Source organism: Salmo salar, chromosome 01, assembly GCF_965601325.2.
Source record: "Salmo salar chromosome 01, fSalSal1, whole genome shotgun sequence".
Taxonomy (NCBI): domain Eukaryota; kingdom Metazoa; phylum Chordata; class Actinopteri; order Salmoniformes; family Salmonidae; genus Salmo; species Salmo salar.
In genome coordinates, this window is record NC_138291.1 from 55,228,874 (window position 1) to 55,247,615 (window position 18,742).

Genomic DNA, 18,742 nt, shown 5'->3' on the forward strand with positions numbered 1-18,742 from the left:
CGCCGACCCCGTCCATGGAGGAGAGGGTTGCCCAACACTCCACCATCCTTCATCGTCTGGGCAACGCCATGGACCAAGTATTGGGGCGCCTGGAGAGCTCCCAACCCATTTAACGCGGCTGCTCAACAGCCAGTGCCACCACCAGCGCCGACAGCACCCAGTTCCAGTGGGGTTAAACTCGCCCCCCCCCGAGGGAGTACGATGGGACGGCCGCTGGGTGTAAGGGTTTCCTACCTGGCGACCGTCCGTCCTCCTCCCTCGGGAGAGGAGAGTGTCAGCGTCCTCGTCTCGTGTCTCACGGGTAGAGCCCTGGCATGGGCCAACGCCATTTGGGACAGTCCGGACTCAGCCAGGGACCACTACCCGGAGTTCACCCGCCGCTTCCGTGCAGTGTTCGATCATCCCCCGGAGGGGAGAGCGGCGGGTGAGCGATTGTGTCACCTGACACAGGAGACGAGGAGCGCGCAAGACTTTGCCTTAGAGTTCCGGACCCTGGCGGCTGGAGCGGGGTGGAATGAGAGGGCACTGATAGATCACTACCGTTGTAGTTTGAGGGAGGACGTTCACCGGGAGTTAGCTTGTCGGGACACCACTAGCACCCTGGACCAGCTGATAGATCTGTCCATCCGACTGGACAACCTGCTGGCCGCCCGCGGGCGTCCGAACCGGGCCCTGCTCGTTCCACCTCCTAGCCCTCCTGCTCCCACGCCTATGGAGTTAGGAGTGCTGCATCCAGGAAGCCGGTAGGGGGAGCCCTCTCCTGCACCCACTGTGGTCGCAGAGGGCACACTGCTGACCGGTGCTGGAGGAGCTCGCCCGGGAGTCCAGACCGCAGGCAGAGCACTCCTTCGACATCTCAGGTGAGTCAGCACCAGTCTCACCCAGAGCCCCCTGTCAGTCATATGTATGTGTTAGTTTCCTTCCCTGAATTTTCCCCTCACTCCCGGCTTAAGGCGCTAGTCGATTCAGGCGCGGCGGGGAGTTTTATGGACCGTGGGGTCGCCAGTAAGTTAGGGATTCCCCTGGTTCAGTTATACCAACCCTTCCCCGTGCACGCCTTAGACAGTCGACCACTAGGGTCAGGGCTGGTCAGGGAGGTCACTGTGCCACTGGTCATGGTAATGCAGGGGGGGTCATGAGGAGAGTATCCGTCTCTTTCTCATTGATTCCCTGGCATTTCCGGTGGTGCTAGGGATCCCCTGGCTAGCCACTCACAACCCTAAGATTTCGTGGAGACAGAGGGCTCTTAAGGGGTGGTCGAAGGAGTGCTCGGGCAGATGTATAGGGGTTTCCATCGGTGCGACGACGGTGGAAAGTCCAGACCAAGTCTCTACCGTGCACATTCCCACAGAGTATGCCGATTTGGCTATCGCCTTCAGTAAAACGAAGGCGACTCAATTACCACCTCATCGACGAGGAGACTGTGCGATAAAACCTCCAGGTGAACGCTACACTTCCCTGGAGTCACGTGTATCCCCTGTCTCAGGAGGAGACAGTGGCTATGGAAACATACGTCACTGAGTCCTTGAGGCAGGGATACATTCGGCCATCCAAATCACCCATCTCCTCGAGCTTCTTTTTTGTGAAGAAAAAGGAGGGGGGGTTGCGTCCGTGCATTGACTATAGAGGTCTAAATTCCATCACGGTGGGGTTCAGTTACCCGCTACCTCTCATCACCAGGGCGGTGGAGTCATTTCACGGGGTGCGCTTTTTCACAAAACTGGATCTCAGGAGCACGTACAATTTGGTGCGTATCCGAGAGGGGGACGAGTGGAACACTGTATTTAGTACCACATCTGGCCATTATGAGTACCTCGTCATGCCGTATGGGTTAAATAATGCCCCCGCCGTCTTCCAATCCTTTGTGGATGAGATTCTCCGGGACCTGCTAGGTCAGGGTGTGGTGGTGTACATCGACGACATTCTGATCTACTCCCCCACCCGCGCCGTACATGTGTCCCTGGTGCGCAAAGTGCTTGGGCGACTGTTGGAGCATGACCTATACGTCAAGGCTGAGAAATGTGAGTTCTCCAAACAAGCAGTCTCTTTCCTTGGGTATTGCATTTCCACATCCGGGATGGTGATGGAATGTGACCGCATTTTGGCTGTGCGTAATTGTCCGACTCCCACCACGGTGAAGGAGGTGCAGCGGTTCTTGGGGTTTGCCAATTACTACCGGAGGTTTATCCAGGGCTTTGGGCAGGTGGCGGCTCCCATTACCTCACTGATGAAGGGGAGCCCGGTGCGGTTGCGGTGGTCGGCAGAGGCGGACAGGGCTTTTAGTCGGCTGAAGGCTCTGTTTACCGATGCTCCAGTGCTGGCGCACCCGGATCCCTCTTTGCCATTCATAGTGGAGGTGGACGCATCCGAGGCTGGGGTGGGAGCTGTGCTATCACAGCGCTCGGGCGAGCCCCCGAAGCTTCGCCCCTGTGCTTTCTTCTCTAAGAAGCTGAGCCCGGCGGAGCATAACTATGATGTGGGGGACAGGGAGTTGCTGGCTGTGGTAAGAGCCCTGAAGGTGTGGAGACATTGGCTTGAGGGGGCGCGACACCCTTTTCTCATCTGGACCGACCACCATAACATGGAGTACATCTGGGCGGCAAGGAGACTGAACCTTCGTCAAGCCAGGTGGGCAATGTTCTTTACGAGATTTCAGTTTACGATCTCGTACATCCCAGGTTCCCGAAACACTAAGGCTGACGTACTGTCTCGTCTCCATGACACCGAGGAACGGTCCACCGATCCCACTCCCATACTTCCAGCCTCCTGCTTAGTGGCACCGGTGGTCTGGGAGGTGGATGTGGACATTGAGTGGGCATTACGGGCGGAACCTACTCCCCCTCAAGGTCCCGTGGGTCGTAAGTACGTCCAGCTCTGTGTCCGTGATCGGTTGATCCGGTGGGCGCACACGTTACCCTCCTCGGATCACCCAGGGATTGAGCGGACGGTGCGGGGTCTTAGTGGGAAATACTGGTGGCCCACCTTGGTGAAAGATGTGAGACGCTATGTCTCCTCCTGTTCGGCGCTATGTCTCCTCCAGTGTAAGGCTCCTAGGCACCTGCCTAGAGGGACATTACAGCCCCTCCCCATTCCACAGCGACCATGGTCTCACCTGTCGGTGGATTTCCTCACCGATCTCCCGCCGTCTCAGGGGAACACCATGATCCTGGTCGTTGTGGATCGGTTCTCTAAGTCCTGCCGTCTGCTCCCTTTACCCGGTCTTCCTACGGCCCTGCAGACTGCGGAGGCTCTATTCACCCACGTCTTCTGGCACTACGGGGTGCCTGAGGACATCGTCTCTGATCGAGGTCCCCAGTTCATGTCCCGGGTGTGGCGGGCGTTTATGGAGCGACTGGGGGTTTCGGTCAGTTTGACCTCAGGTTTTCACCCCGAGAGTAATGGACAGGTAGAGAGGATTAATCAGGATGTGGGCAGGTTTCTGCGGTCCTACTGCCGGGACCGGCCAGGGGAGTGGGCGAGGTTCGTGCCATGGGCCGAGATGGCACAGAACTCTCTCTGCCACTCCTCTACCAACCTATCGTCTTTCCAGTGTGTGTTGGGTTACCAGCCGGTCCTGATGCCCTGGCATCAGAGCCACACGGAGGCCCCTACAGTAGAGGACTGGGTCCAGCGCTCTAGGGAGACCTGGAATGCCGTTCAAGAATCCATTGAATGGGCCAGGGGACGACAGAAGGAGACCGCAGACCGTCGCCGCAGTGAGGCCCCCGTGTTTACCCCGGGGGAGAGAGTCTGGCTCTCAACCCGGAACCTGCCCCTCCGCCTGCCCTGCCGGAAACTGGGTCTGCGGTTTGTGGGGCCATTTAAAGTCCTCAGGAGAATAAATGAGGTGTGTTACAGGTTACAGCTTCCCTCTTATTATCGTATTAACCCCTCGTTTCATGTGTCTCTCCTCAGGCCGGTGGTAGCTGGTCCGCTGCAGGACGCTGAGGTACAGGAGGTCCCTCCGCCCCCCCCGGACATCGGGGGGGCCCCAGCGTACACAGTCCAGTCCATCTTGGACTCCAGGCGCCAGGTAAGGGGCCTGCAGTACCTCGTGGACTGGGAGGGGTACGGTCCGGAGGAGAGGTGCTGGGTACCGGTGGAGGACATTTTGGACCCATCGCTATTTCGGGAGTTGCTCTACGTTCTCTCATGTGCTGGTTTAGAACACAGTGGCAGGAACATTCCAGGAGCCAATCAGCTTGAGGAGAAGTGTGAAGTTAAATCAAGGGATGAGGAGAATGAGAAAGTTAGAAATAGAAATGGGAGAAACAGAACAGATTTAAAAAAAATGCCTGGAGAGCGAAAGGTGCGAGGGAGAAAAGAAAAGGAGAGCGAGAGAGCAGAGAGCGAGAGAGAGAGAGCAGAGAGAGCGAGCGAGAAACCCATCAGAGAACGAGGTAGAGCTTTTCCTCTCAGTTCAGTGGCATATTAGGGTGATTAAAAATGGAGGGGATTAAGAAAGATACCTCCGAAGCGGCAGCTAGCTACAGGCTTTCAAGTGCTTGATTAATGGGGCATGATTCACATGCTGGTCCCATGTCCTCCGCTAGCATCAGTTACTGAGAGTTTAGCCTGGCAACATTACACAGTCTGCAGCAGCCTGGGCCAGCCACACACACACACACACACACACACAGCACCGGCATCAGTATTCAGGGACCATTATTTGGGGTCAAAATTCTGAATGAAATAGGGAAATGGAAGATCTTATCATCCTGTGCCTGTGAGCGTCACCCCAAATGTCCTCAGTGACAGCAAGACTACGTAACATATGCTGAATGTTTACACTGGCACAGTGTAACATGGCACCCTCTGAGGAATGGGCAACATTGGTTTGTGACCACACTCAATTGAGGTGAGAGAAAAGCTATGAAAACATTTTGGGAACACCTTAATAGGGGGTCATAAAATCCAAATTCAATATGACTTCAGCGTGTCTGATCAAAGAACACATCGGGGGGGGGGGTTTAGCTACATCTTAAATCCTGTGTTTTTAGACTTTTCCTCTCCAGTGGGCCATCATACAGGGCTAGAGGTACTGACTCACACAGACACACACTGCTAAGAGAACGTTATTTCAAAGTGAACTCCATCAACAGAGAGAGCATAACGATTGAAAATACGGCCTCATGTCATTAAACTGGCATTGACTCAGGCCTAGCTGCTGGCATGGCGGGCAGGTCAGAGCATTACTAATCCCTGATACTTTATTTAATGAGAGCACCAGGGCCAGAAAGTCCCCCCTCTCTCTAATTCCCTACTTGTCTGTCGACACACTTGTTGATGATATAGGAGCTCAGACTGGGCTGAGAGCTGTGTTTTTGTTGGATGGGACGTTTTATACACTCAACAGTCTGCAGTGGAAAACAAGGCAGTTCCTCAGTTCCAGCTTGCCTTTTTTCACTCTGCTGGGAAAGCTTGACTGTGCCTGTGGCTGCCAAGAGCAACATGACCGTATAGGTTCCACTTCGAGGGAGAAAATTGCATAATTTGTGTATACAAGGGAAAGCGCCGGCTAATTGCGAGTCCTAATCAGAATGAGAGTGAGGCTAAATCCATCACATTCCGCACAGGGACGCAGTAGTGGAAAAGGAGAGTTGGAAGTGTTTGTGTGTGTGTGTGTGTGTGTGTGTGTGTCTACACGTGCATGCTAGAGTGTGTTCCTGAAGTGCGTGCGTTGCTGTGAGGAGTCAGAGGGCTCGACTCACACTGATGAACGTCACAAATCCCCCTGAGCCACTTAATGGAGTTAGATTGCGTAAGGACGTCCCATTAGAACAGAACACCACCTAACAATGGACACTGGGTTGACTCTCTATCAGGCCCGATCCACTCTGCTCTGTATGCTGTAGAGTACACAGGCATGTGTTAATCACTCTTCAGCCCATTCACACATACAAGTGATTCATTCACCAGAGCAGCTTGATGGGCTTTTGTGTGTACACACAATTCACAACTTAACACTACAGCTGTTAGTTACTATGAGCTGCGAATGATCCACAGCCATTAGCCAGTTCGGAATGAGTGGCCAGGTGTGAATTACAGACCTCATTGGAGAGGCAATGCTGTCATTCCATTTTGGCAGTCCGCAACAGAACAATCTGTCAATACAAACTAAATGCAGGAAGGAAGGGTAACACTGAATGCCGTTAGCCTATTGAGATATTTAAGTGGACACGCAACATATCTTTTCAGTAATCCTCATACTAGGAGACAATCAACTCAGCCACAAAGCTATAGAGAATATAACATAATAGTACACGTCAACATCAAGTGGGAATGTTGGTCAAATCAGGAGCAGTGGGAGCGACGGTATTCCGGGACGGTATCCTTCCCAGATCTGGGAAAGGAGCTGGCATTCCGGGTGCTATGTAAACCGTGACAATGAGTGTTCCGGCCCTGTTGACACAGGGAAAAAATATTTCTGTCAACACTCCATCAATATTTATGTTAGAGCCCCCGGCTCAGAGCATAGCAGCAGTTAAACTAATCAACAGCAATGTGCTCTTCCATATGAGCCTGCTTGCCGCCAAGCAGACCTGGATTCAAATACCATTTGAAAATTGTTCCAATACTTTGAGGGTTCGCTTTAGCATGTCTAGAGGGCCAGATGGGCGGGATTTACCGGTTTGAGATGATTTGATTGGTCCAATAAGCCAGGCAAACTCAATTGAGCACATATAAAGTGTTTTAAATGATTTCAAATCGTTTTTGAATCCAGGTCTTCTGCCAAGCTAACAGAAACAGTAGCCTGAAGAGGAAACAAAGAGAGGAAGAGGATGTGTTGGGACGGGCCCCAAAAATGTGAGAAAAGCAGCGCTGCTGACCGCATTATCACTGTAATTATGCTTCCGCATCTGTTCCTGTCAGTGTGTGATCACCGAATGCTCCGACAACGTTCCCGGAGCGCTCTGAAAACCTCCAGAGGGGCACAGATTGGCTCTCAGAGGTGGTGGCACACTGCCAACCCAATTCTGTCCCTGTCCTTTCAGATCCCTATCAAGAGTGGACGATACCATGAAGTAAATCACGGCTACAATAAGGGAGAGAAAGGGGATGGTGTGTGAGTGTTTGTGTTGTGTATGTTTGCATACAGATGTGTGTGGTTGTGTGTCAGGGCATGTGAGCATGATAAGCGAGACGCAGTGATGTGGGTGAGTGTTTGTGTGTGTGTACTGCACAACTGTACCGCATGAGCACAGACACGTGCATGCGTGTGAAAGTACTGCACAACTGTTACACATGAGTGCATGCGTGTGTGTGTGTGTGTGTGTGTCAGCGAGCGAGCGAGAGCGATTAGCTCTCCCCTCATGTCCCCAATACCCCCTACCTGGTTAGCAGGCAGCAGTCATGGACCAGGGTTTCCTCCACGTAGACACCCCTGCCCTCATTGCTGTGGATGGCGTGACCATTGTGGCGCCAGCGCAGCTTGACCGAGGGGTCCAGGTATGACACGGTGCACTGCAGAGGTAGCCGGTCCCCACGGAACACCACCTGTCTCTGGGACGGGATCAGCTGGAACAGGGGCAGCTCCAGAGGCCCATCTGAAGAGGAAAGGCAGATATCAGGGAGAGAAGAAGAGAAGGGGAAGGGGAGAACTCATTCATCCAGAGGGAAGGAGATATTGGTGGGGGATAGGAAAGGGATTGATGATTCCCCATGGTTGAAATATCAGTTATGAAGTATTGACAATGTTACCACACAAAAATACACATACAATATCCACAAATACACATACACACACAAACACATACACATCAGCAATCAGGAGAAAGCAATATGCTTGTAGGAATGAACGAAAGCTGTGGGGAACATAGAGGATTTTCAGCCAAGCAAATCATTTAATACCAGATGAATTATGATTTTTGTGGTTGTTGGCTATATAAAAAGGCTAGTAAAGGGTTTAACAGCTTTCTTCAGTTACAATCTTAGAAAAGGCTAGCGCTGTACCTGGAGCTGTTTGCGTCGGCCACGCGTCTGCATACTGATCTGAGATTATCGTAGTAAACTGGCTAGCTGTGGTACCTTGGGAATTCCGAACACAGGGAACATGTTTGATTGGCCACATAAAAACATTTCCTTGGACATGCTCCAAGAAGTCGGCTAAGCGGCCTTCAGTTCCATTCAGATCAATGGGGAGACCTAGCAGTGCTTACAGTGTGACGGGCCATTCAGTACATGGGTCATAAAGCTCTCCCATTTATAGATGCTGATACATTCAGTTCAAACTCCAACGTCTCTAGCTATATTACATCTCTATTCTAAATGCTACATAATGGATCTGACAGAGACAGTGAGATAGCGAAGGCACGGCACCATTCCATCTCTCTGGAGATGGTTTAACTAAGCCAATAACACAGCCAATAAACGTTTCTTTTAATGTATGATCTGGGAAACGATCAAGGCCGATTTAGTGAGACGTCGCCTGACCTTGATTTTATGTACGCATACTCTAATGCAGGGGTGTCAAACTCATTCCATAGAGGGCCTAGGGTCTGCAGGTTTTAGTTTTTTCCTTTCAATTAAGACCTAGACAACCATGTGAGGGGAGTTCTTTACTAATTAGTGACCTTAATTCATCAATCAAGTACAAGGGAGGAGCGAAAACCCGCAGACACTCCTGTTAAACGCATTCCATGGAGGAACACGTGCTCTAATACATATAGAAATAGAAATAATGCATACTATTAACATAAATAAGACATACGTGCTTATGTACTAATGTATGCAATTAACATGCTCATCCACTAGGCTAACACCACATTACTTGATATTAACACGCTCATCTACTGGGCTAACACCACATCTCTTGATATTAACACGCTCATCTACTGGGCTAACACCACATCTCTTGATATTAACACGCTCATCTACTGGGCTAACACCACATCTCTTGATATTAACACGCTCATCTACTGGGCTAACACCACATCTCTTGATATTAACACGCTCATCTACTGGGCTAACACAACATCTCTTGATATTAACACGCTCATCTACTGGGCTAACACCACATCTCTTGATATTAACACGCTCATCTACTGGGCTAACACCACATCTCTTGATATTAACACGCTCATCTACTGGGCTAACACCACATCTCTTGATATTAACACGCTCATCTACTGGGCTAACACAACATCTCTTGATATTAACACGCTCATCTAATGGGCTAACACAACATCTCTTGATATTTCAATTTTCATGCGTTTTAGAGAGTGTCATTTCATTTGTTGATCATTTACAGAGCCATGTATTTGTAGTTGGACATGAAGCCGTGCAGAACTGGAGCTACTGCATAACCTGTAGCTGACTGTAGCTGGTTAAGTGGTACCACATAAGAACAGCATGGGGCAATGGACTGTTGATCTGCTGTTATGCTGATACTGTTGAATCACACTCAGAGCCAAAGGATCAGAGCGGCAAAACGCCTGTCCCTATCAGGCACTGCCAGGGTGAGACTGTGTGTATGTTTGTGTAGATGTTCAATAGACAACTTTCCAAGTCAATTTTGCTCTCATTCAGTGCTGTATCGTCCAGCCTGACAAAAATCCATACAGAAATTACATTTTTTGAGGTCCAAGGTTCCTGAAAGGATTTTTTATTTTTAGCCCTTATTTGTGCAATTAAATCAAAGTGAAAATCCCAGATTATCTTTATATTTTGCCTCAAATACAATATGGTTTCCAAAATCAAATATGACTGCCATAATAATATTTGATGGAGGTTAAATCACTTGTAAATACGAATGTGTCATTTTTTCAGAATTGTGTACACCACTCATGCCTATAAAGACTGTTGGTGTGAATTTTATTCTGAATTCAATATGGCCACATGATTACACTCAAACACCTTCGCCTGCATATAAGCAGCCCGCGTTCATTTTGTGTTACTCTGTCTTTAAAATGGTTTCATAAGGTATATCTAGGACTATGAGTGGCACTGCCATTTTCTTTTCTTTTTTTAATTTTATTTAACCTTTATTTAACTAGGCCATGCCATGCCTCTGTTGTGTTTGAATAGCCGAAGCCAACCACTTTCTCAACGTGTGTGTCACATCTTCTCTTGCTTCTCCCTTCCTCTTTATCAAACGTTTCACCTGCTTTCCGACTCACAGATCTCTTATTACAGTGTGTTCGTGTTTTAATCTCATTCACACACTTACAGCATATCAACAATGGGCAATTCCACAAAATATAATAAGGCTTTCACAACACAGTAGCGTAACTAAGTTACAGGAAAGCAACCGTAATACAACAGTCAGTCAGCTACTCTAGTAGTGTATTTCCCCAATATATCTAAGTGTGCAGGGTTGATTCAAAGTCTTTGAGGTGACCAGGACATGAGTGTGTCCTTACAGGGTGAGGAGACAAGGTAGCCAGTGGTGGTTGTAGTTTTGGGGCCCTGACCTGCTTGCTCAGCTAACAGCACTTTGTGACATCGGCTGATGTAAAAAGGCCTTTATAAATACATTTGATTGATTGATTGAGTGGTCATTCTGGGCAAGGGCTAGTATCCTTGCTGTGTGACTGGCGGAGTGATCAGTTTCCATTTGTACAGTTCTCTATAGCCAGTCAGCAGATGAAGCTTGCATACCAAAGAGACCCCTTGACTAACTGGAATGTTATCCCAGCCTGAATGATGATGGGGATCATCCAGTAGTGGAATGGTTGGTCTGGTTGTGAAGGAAAGTCTGTGAAAGGCCTGTCACAAACAGACTTGCCTTTAGATCTTTTCAACGCCCAATTGCACTGTGGGTCAAGTTTTTTTTAATGTTGAATGTGGCAAAAAGTCCTGCAGGTTACATACAACATATTTCTTTGGAAGTCAGGTAGGAGGATAATTTGGCCAATGTTAACTGTGGGTGGTTGGCATTGATAACAGACTGGGGCACACACACAGCAGGAGATGTGGAGAGTGACAGAACCTGTGAGGGTGACCTCAGGTTACTTAGAGGTTAGTTATTGTATGAGCTAGCTACACTCTGACTAAGAAGTGTTGGTTGTGAGGGACATAGCACAGCCCCACACACATATACATTTGAAGATGATCTCTGAGCTTTGATGGGAAGTAAAAGGCTTGCTGAGGAGGTAGAGCTGATCAAGTATGGTGCACAAAGACCACTATCGCGGTCAATCCCCAGCCACCAAATAAACAATCACATACAGCAAGTTTGACCATCCTAAGGTGCCTCTTGTTTTCCATAAATAGCATTTGTCCTTATAGGGATATTGGGATTACTGCAGTTTCCAGACCAATACATAAGCATGAATGCTCATTCTTCCCATGCGTGTCCATTTCTGGTGTCACATGGGCTGGCCAGCCATGATTGGTAGCAAAACAGGTACATATGAGGACAATGCACGCCATCCATTTCCAGACGCTGTTGTCCTGAAGTGGCAGTCCAATTCCATGGTGTCTCCGTCTCTAGTAACTTCCCGAGGGAAGGACTGATGGTGGAGTAGGCCTATCAAGGACAGTTCTGTGAGATTCAGGACATCACTGGCATTGGAGAAGTGTAATTCCTATACCATGTGAAGGCCCAATAAGTTCTTGATCGTCAGATTGCGTTGGTTCATTGCAGTGAATACCTGTCTTATGCTCTGGTCTTGTTTGGTTGCATCCTCCCCATACACCATAACTGTCACCAAGTCAACATATATGGCAACTCCAGGGCAGACAGCCAAGATGGTGGATATGATTGTCTGGAAGAAGCAATGTGCCAGCTCAACTCAAAAAGAATAATACACCTTTCAAACCAAGACGCGTTTTCCAGCAACTTTAGCGCCCCGCCAATTTTACCACAGACCCGGGTTAAATTGGCCCAGCATCGTCCGGGTTAGGGGAGGGTTTGGCCGGGGGGGGGGGCAATTACTTGGTTCATCGCGCTATAATAACTCCTTGTGGTGGGCTGGGCGCCTGCAGGCTGACCTCGTCGTCAGGTGAACTGTGTTTCCTCTGACACATTGGTGCGGCTGACTTCCAGGTTAAGCGGGTGTTAAGAAGCGTGGTTTGGCAGGTAATGTTTCGGAGGATGCATGACTCGACCTTCACCTCCCGAGCCTGTTGGGGAGTTGCAACGATGAGACAAGATCAAAATTGGGGAAAAAATACAATAAAAATCTAGCCATTTCTATTTTCCTTTTCACTGAATCACCGTTTGCATATTGGTTAGGCTACAATTAGGCTGGAGAAAGGTTAGCTAAGTTGAGGTGAATGCTGCTCATGATCATCTTGTCTGGTTGGCTCATTTATTAGGCCTGATTACATTTACATTTATTTACATTTAAGTCATTTAGCAGACGCTCTTATCCAGAGCGACTTACAAATTGGTGCATTCACCTTATGATATCCAGTGGAACAACCACTTTACAATAGTGCATCTAAATCTTTTAAGGGGGGGGGGGGGGGGTTAGAAGGATTACTTTATCCTATCCTAGGTATTCCTTAAAGAGGTGGGGTTTCAGGTGTCTCCGGAAGGTGGTGATTGACTCCGCTGTCCTGGCGTCGTGAGGGAGCTTGTTCCACCATTGGGGTGCCAGAGCAGCGAACAGTTTTGACTGGGCTGAGCGGGAACTGTGCTTCCTCAGAGGTAGGGGGGCCAGCAGGCCAGAGGTGGATGAACGCAGTGCCCTTGTTTGGGTGTAGGGCCTGATCAGAGCCTGAAGGTACGGAGGTGCCGTTCCCCTCACAGCTCCGTAGGCAATCACAACATTTTGACAGCATGTTATGTAGCTTAACAAGTGGATTATTTTGCTCTTCACTGGCAGTCGCTTAGAAGCCTAGGCCTAGTCCCGAACAAAAGCCTGTGACTTGTCTTAATCAATCAATGTGATTTTGATTCACTGAATTTCCATCTGTATATTTGGTTAATTCTCTGGCTGGGCAAATACGTGGAGGTGGTATAGCTCATCTATTTGTTTGTTCATCTATCACTGATCAGAAACATTCAGAATGCCATAAAGTAGGCTAAATCAAGTGTAGACCTATTATTTTGCTTGATCATGTATAGGCAACTCCAAAAGCTGGCGGAGGTTGCGAAACATGAACACACAAGACTCGAATGCTTTTCGAAAACATAGATTGCTATTATTTTCAATCGGTATCATGATGAAGACACTCAACGTAAGACCCTTCGCCTGCATTTCTATTATTTTTTAAATTCCTTTTATTAGTCTTATAATGTTTATTAGGACCAACCTAAACAAAATAATAATGGATTTATTTTTGATGGTGTATATTCTCAATGGATTTATTAAAATAAACTCCCTGCCACATCCGCACACCACTACTACCATTCGTCAGCGGCATGCACACGGGAGGTATAAAAGGCGTATGTAGGTTGTAGAACCTGCAGGTTGTAGAAATGGGCCTGTTTGTAATGGGGTCATGTAGACGTTGCACCATTTTTTTCATAGGCAAAATACCGTAAATCCTATGTGAAAGTAGTATAAGAACATGGGAACATCCCAATGTGCATCACAAATGCAGTGCGCCAGCAGGTCATGTTGGATTCAGGCAGACGTTTTGGACTAGCAATAAAAAAGCTCACTTCTAAATGATACAGAGGTGAAGTAATTAAGAGCCCAATCCTGGAAGGGAACTTATACCACAGTGGGTGCTAGTTGTAGAGCTAGGGAGAGGGTGTCAGGGTTGGATTCTCTTTCCTTTTGCTGGAGCCTCACATTTGTCTCAATGATCGTCAAAGAGGCTTAAGACTAATTTAAACCACCATTTAAATGGTATTGTGGCAGCCTTATTGGATTTGATGCCATATTGGATTTGGGGTTAAATCTAGGAGGGTCCCCCTAACGTAATTCCAAGAGTAGGGGCTAAACACATACAAATCCACAGAGGAACCTTTGATTGGAAAAAATGACAGCTTTCAGTGTCTGAGCCCAACATTAGCCACTGAAAAGAGAGAGCAAATTTGACTTGGAAAGTTGTTTATTGAACAGCTACCAAAAAGTGAAGTTTACATTCATCATGACCCAGGTATCCTGGAAGTATATTGACCTCATCCCGTCAGTAGAGGATGCCTGGTTGCTCTTCAAAAGTGCTTTCCTCACCATCTCAAATAAGCATGCCCCATTCCAAAAATGTAGAAGTAAGAACAGATATAGCCCTTGGTTCATCCGAGATTTGACTGCCCTTGACCAGCACAAAAACATCCTGTGGCGTTCTGCATTAGCATCGAACAGCCCCCGTGATATGCAACTTTTCAGGGAAGTCAGGAACCAATACACTCAGTCAGTTAGGAAAGCTAAGGCTAGTTTTTTCAAACAGAATTTTGCATCCTGTAGCACTAATTCCAAAAAGTTCTGGGACACTGTAAAGTCCATGGAGAATAAGAGCACCTCCTCCCAGCTGCCCACTACACTGAGGATAGGAAACATTGTCACCACCGATAAATCAACGATAATCGGTCATTTCAATAAGCATTTTTCTACGGCTGGCCATGCTTTCCACCTAGCTACCCCTACACCGGCCAACATCTCAGCACCCCCTGCAGCAACTTGCCCATGCCCCCCCCCCCCCCACCGCTTCTCCTTCACCCAAATCCAGACAGCTGATATTCTGAAAGAGCTGCAAAATCTGGATCCCTACAAATCAGCTGGGCTAGACAATCTGGACCCTCTCTTCCTAAAATGATCTGCCGAAATTGTTGCAACCCCTATTAGCTGCCTATTCAACCTCTCTTTCGTATCGTCTGAGATCCCCAAAGATTGGAAAGCTGCCGCGGTCATCCCCCTCTCCAAAGAGTGTGACACTAGACCCAAACTGTTATAGACCTATATCCATCCTGTCCTGCCTTTCTAAAATCTTCAAAAGCCAAGTTAGCAAACAGAACACCGACCATTTCGAATCCCACTGTACCTTCTCCACCATGAAATCTGGTTTCCGAGCTGGTCATGGGTGCACCTCAGCCACGCTCAAGGTCCAATACGATATCATAACCTCCATCGATAAAAGACAGTACTGTGTAGCCGTCTTCATCGACCTGGCCAAGGCTTTCGACTCTGTCAATCACCGCATTCTTATCGGCAGATTCAATAGCCTTGGCTTCTCAAATGACTGCCTTGCCTGGTTCACCAACTACTTCTCAGATAGAGTTCAGTGTGTCAAATCGGAGGGCCTGTTGTCCGGACCTCTGGCAGTCTCAATGGGGGTGCCATAGGGTTTAATTCTCGGGCCGACTCTTTTCTCTGTATATATGATGTCACTCTTGCTGCTGGTGATTCTCTGATCCACCTCTACGCAGACGACACCATTCTGTATACATCTGGCCCTTCTCTGGACACTGTGTTAACAAACCTCCAAACGCGCTTCAATGCATACAACACTCCATCCATGGCCTCCAACTGCTTTTAAATGCTAGTAAAACTAAGTGGATGCTCTTCAACTGATTACTTCCTGCACCCGCCCGCCCGACTAGCATCACTACTCTGGACGGTTCTGACTTAGAATATGTGGACAACTACAAATACCTAGGTGTCTGGTTAGACTGTAAACTCTCCTTCCAGACTCACATTAAGCATCTCCAATCCAAAATTAAATCTAGAATCGGCTTCCTATTTCGCAACAAAGCCTCCTTCACTCATGCTGCCAAACATACCCTTGTAAAACTGACTATCCTACCGATCCTTGACTTCGGCGATGTAATTTACAAAATAGCCTCCAACACTCTACTCAGCAAACCCGATGTAGTCTAGCACAGTGCCATCCGTTTTGTCACCAAAGCCCCATATATTACCCACCACTGCGACCTGTATACTCTCTTTGGCTGGCCCTCACTACATACTCGTAGCCATACCCACTGGCTCGAGGTCATCTATAAGTCTTTGCTAGGTATAGCCACCGCCTTATCTCAGCTCACTGGTCACCATAGCAACACCCACACGTAGCACGCGCTCCAGCAGGTATATTTCACTGGTCATCCCCAAAGTCAACACTTCCTTTGGCCGCCTTTCCTTACAGTTCTCTGCTGCCAATGACTGGAACGAATTGCAAAAATCACTGAAGCTGGAAACTCCCTCTCTAACATTAAGCATCAGCTGTCAGAGAAGCTTACTGATCACTGTACCTGTACACAGCCAATCAGTAAATAGCACACCCAACTACCTCATCCCCATATTGTTACTTATCCTCTTGCTTTTTTGCACCCCAGTATCTCTACTTGCACATCATTATCTGCACATCTATCACTCCATTGTTAATGCTAAATAGTAATTATTTTGCCACTATGGCCTATTTATTGCCTTACCTCCCTACTCTTCTACATTTGCACACACTGTACATAGATTTTTCTATTGTGTTATTGACCGTACGTTTGTTTGTGTGTAACTCTGTGTTGTTGTTTTTGTCGCATTGCTTTTCTTTATCTTGGCCAGGTCGCAGTTGTAAATGAGAACTTGTTCTCAACTAGCCTACCTGGTTAAATAAAGGTGAAATATATACTTTTTTTTTTAATCATAAATATGAATCGTTGATATTTCCGCTCAATGTATCTGTGTATTCTATATTTCCAAATTGCTGTAAGATATCCTAGTGCTGTTTGTTTGTGTATGTAAGGCAGACAATTGACTACTAGTATTGAACATTTTAGCAATATCAGAGCTTGCAATATTGGGTTACATGAGCATATGTGCCCCCCCTCCAGCCAGGCATTATTCTGCACTGTTTGAGTTAAGGGGTTGTGTCAAAATATATATACATTTAGCCACTTTTTCAGTAAAACTACTTCATACAACCATCTATTACATATATAGGAGACCTTATATAGAAAAACATGGTTGTGCTTTGTTATACATCGGGTGGGGGTATCTCAAAAACTAAAGCCCTTTTTGAGGATTGGCCGCTAGCATAGAAGGATCCAATCAAATCACCACAGAACAACTCCATCTTAGCATGGTCCCAGATCTGTTTGTGCTGTCTGGCCAAACATGACAATGACCATAGGAGTTGGCAAACACAGCACAAACAAATCTGGGACCAGGCTCACCGACCCACAACTGCTAAGACAGTCTCTGAGTGAGCCACATCATTCAGGATGGGAAGCCATTAAATGAGAAACCCCTAATTAATAAAAACAAGTCCAACCCTGCTATTTCGGGGCGGCAGGTAGGCTAGTGGTTAGAGCGTTGGGCCAGTTAACCGAAAGGTTGCAAGATCAAATCCCCGAGCTGACAAGGTAAAAATCTGTCGTTCTGCCCCTGAACAAGGCAGTTAACCCACTGTTCCTAGGCTGTCATTGAAAATAAGAATTTGTTCTTAACTGACTTGCCTAGTTAAATAAAGGTTAAATAAATAAAATTTCCTCAATAGGATTAGGCCCTTTCACACACATGGGGTACACTTCTCTTATTGTATCCAGATGTTGCTTGGATAATATTCTGTATTTTTCAGAATATGGAGTTAATTCAACTTGAAACCAAGTTCTACTGGTCTGACCACAGGGTCTAAAAGGCATATAATTCTCATCATGTGCATAAGGCCTGTAGTGACCATTAGGACCCTGACACTGCCATGGCGTCATACACTAAATAATTACCCAGACACCAAAGGCCCTGGGTGTGTGTGAATCAACTCATCTCTTCTTACCGTAGGCTATGTATTCCATTTCATATGCGGCAGGTAGCCTAGTGGTTAAGAGTGTTGGGTCAGTAACCGAAAGGTCGCTGGTTTGAATCCCTGAGCCAACGAGGTAAAAAAAATTATGCTTATGTGCCCTTGAGCAAGGCACTTAATCCCAATTGCTCCTGTAAGTCGCTCGGCACAAGAGCGTCTGCTAAATGACTTAAACATAAAATGATATGCATTCTACACAGAGGCCACTGATGAGCCTTGAGGAAATCAAAGAGGGCCCTGCTCCTTATTCGTGTGTGTGGGTATGTGTCTGTGTCTCATTTCTCCGTGTTAGATGAGCTGAACAGACATAGCCTTGACCCCCATCTGAGGAAGCACCTGATCCTGGCAGGAAACTTCTCCTCCCTCCGTCCGTCCCCCCTCGTTTGAGAATGACACTTGACCCAATGTCAGACACCCCAAAGGAGGAGAGGCACTTCAAGATGTTTTCACCCTGACATCTGCTACTCATCACATCACTTTGGAGGAGAAAAAAGGACGACATGGCTGGAATAACAGGAAGATTGCACCTTGGATAGTTGTCTGGTATGAGTGAGAACTATTGTCTGGTACGAGTGAGAAGGCGAGCTTTGTCATTTGTCTTCGTATCGACTGTCATTCTCAGTAATACCTTGACCTATATCACCAGGTGCAGAACAAACGCAGCTGATATGTGATGAAATGCTGACGGCCACAGTATAGTACTGCTGCCTTCCATGACATAAAGTGAACCCATATGGAGATAATAAGCTGCAAATAACATTACAAGAAGAGGTTGTTAGAGCACTGTACAGTGTCCAATCAAAGATGGCTCTTGCCAAGCAAGTAAGTAAAGGGATTGTAGGAGGCTGTTGTTTGAGGGAGTCCTGGACATTATCACGTTAATCCCATAATGGATGTGTTAGGGTGAAAGGAGAATTCTATACTCCAACCAGTCTAATTCCACTCCTGGCTCTATGTCATAGGACTGTGTGGAATTACCCTGTAATTGCTAGGATTGTTCAACATAATGAAAGACACACTCGGGATTACATAGAATAACTTCAGAATGTCTTTAGTATTGTACATGGATTGTACACCCCCCCCCCCCCCCACACACACACACACACACACA

General features: G+C 47.5%; 1 protein-coding gene across 2 annotated transcripts in view; it reads right to left on the reverse strand.

Annotated features, from left to right (window-relative positions):
* The window catches only part of adgra1b (adhesion G protein-coupled receptor A1b), a 287,261-nt gene that overhangs the window by 190,843 nt on the left and 77,676 nt on the right, over positions 1-18,742 (reverse strand). For both annotated transcript variants that reach the window (XM_014200102.3, XM_014200092.3), the window contains exon 7: positions 7,334-7,547. In XM_014200102.3, coding sequence (XP_014055577.2) covers positions 7,334-7,547 — 214 coding nt within the window. The remainder of the gene's footprint in view (positions 1-7,333; positions 7,548-18,742) is intronic.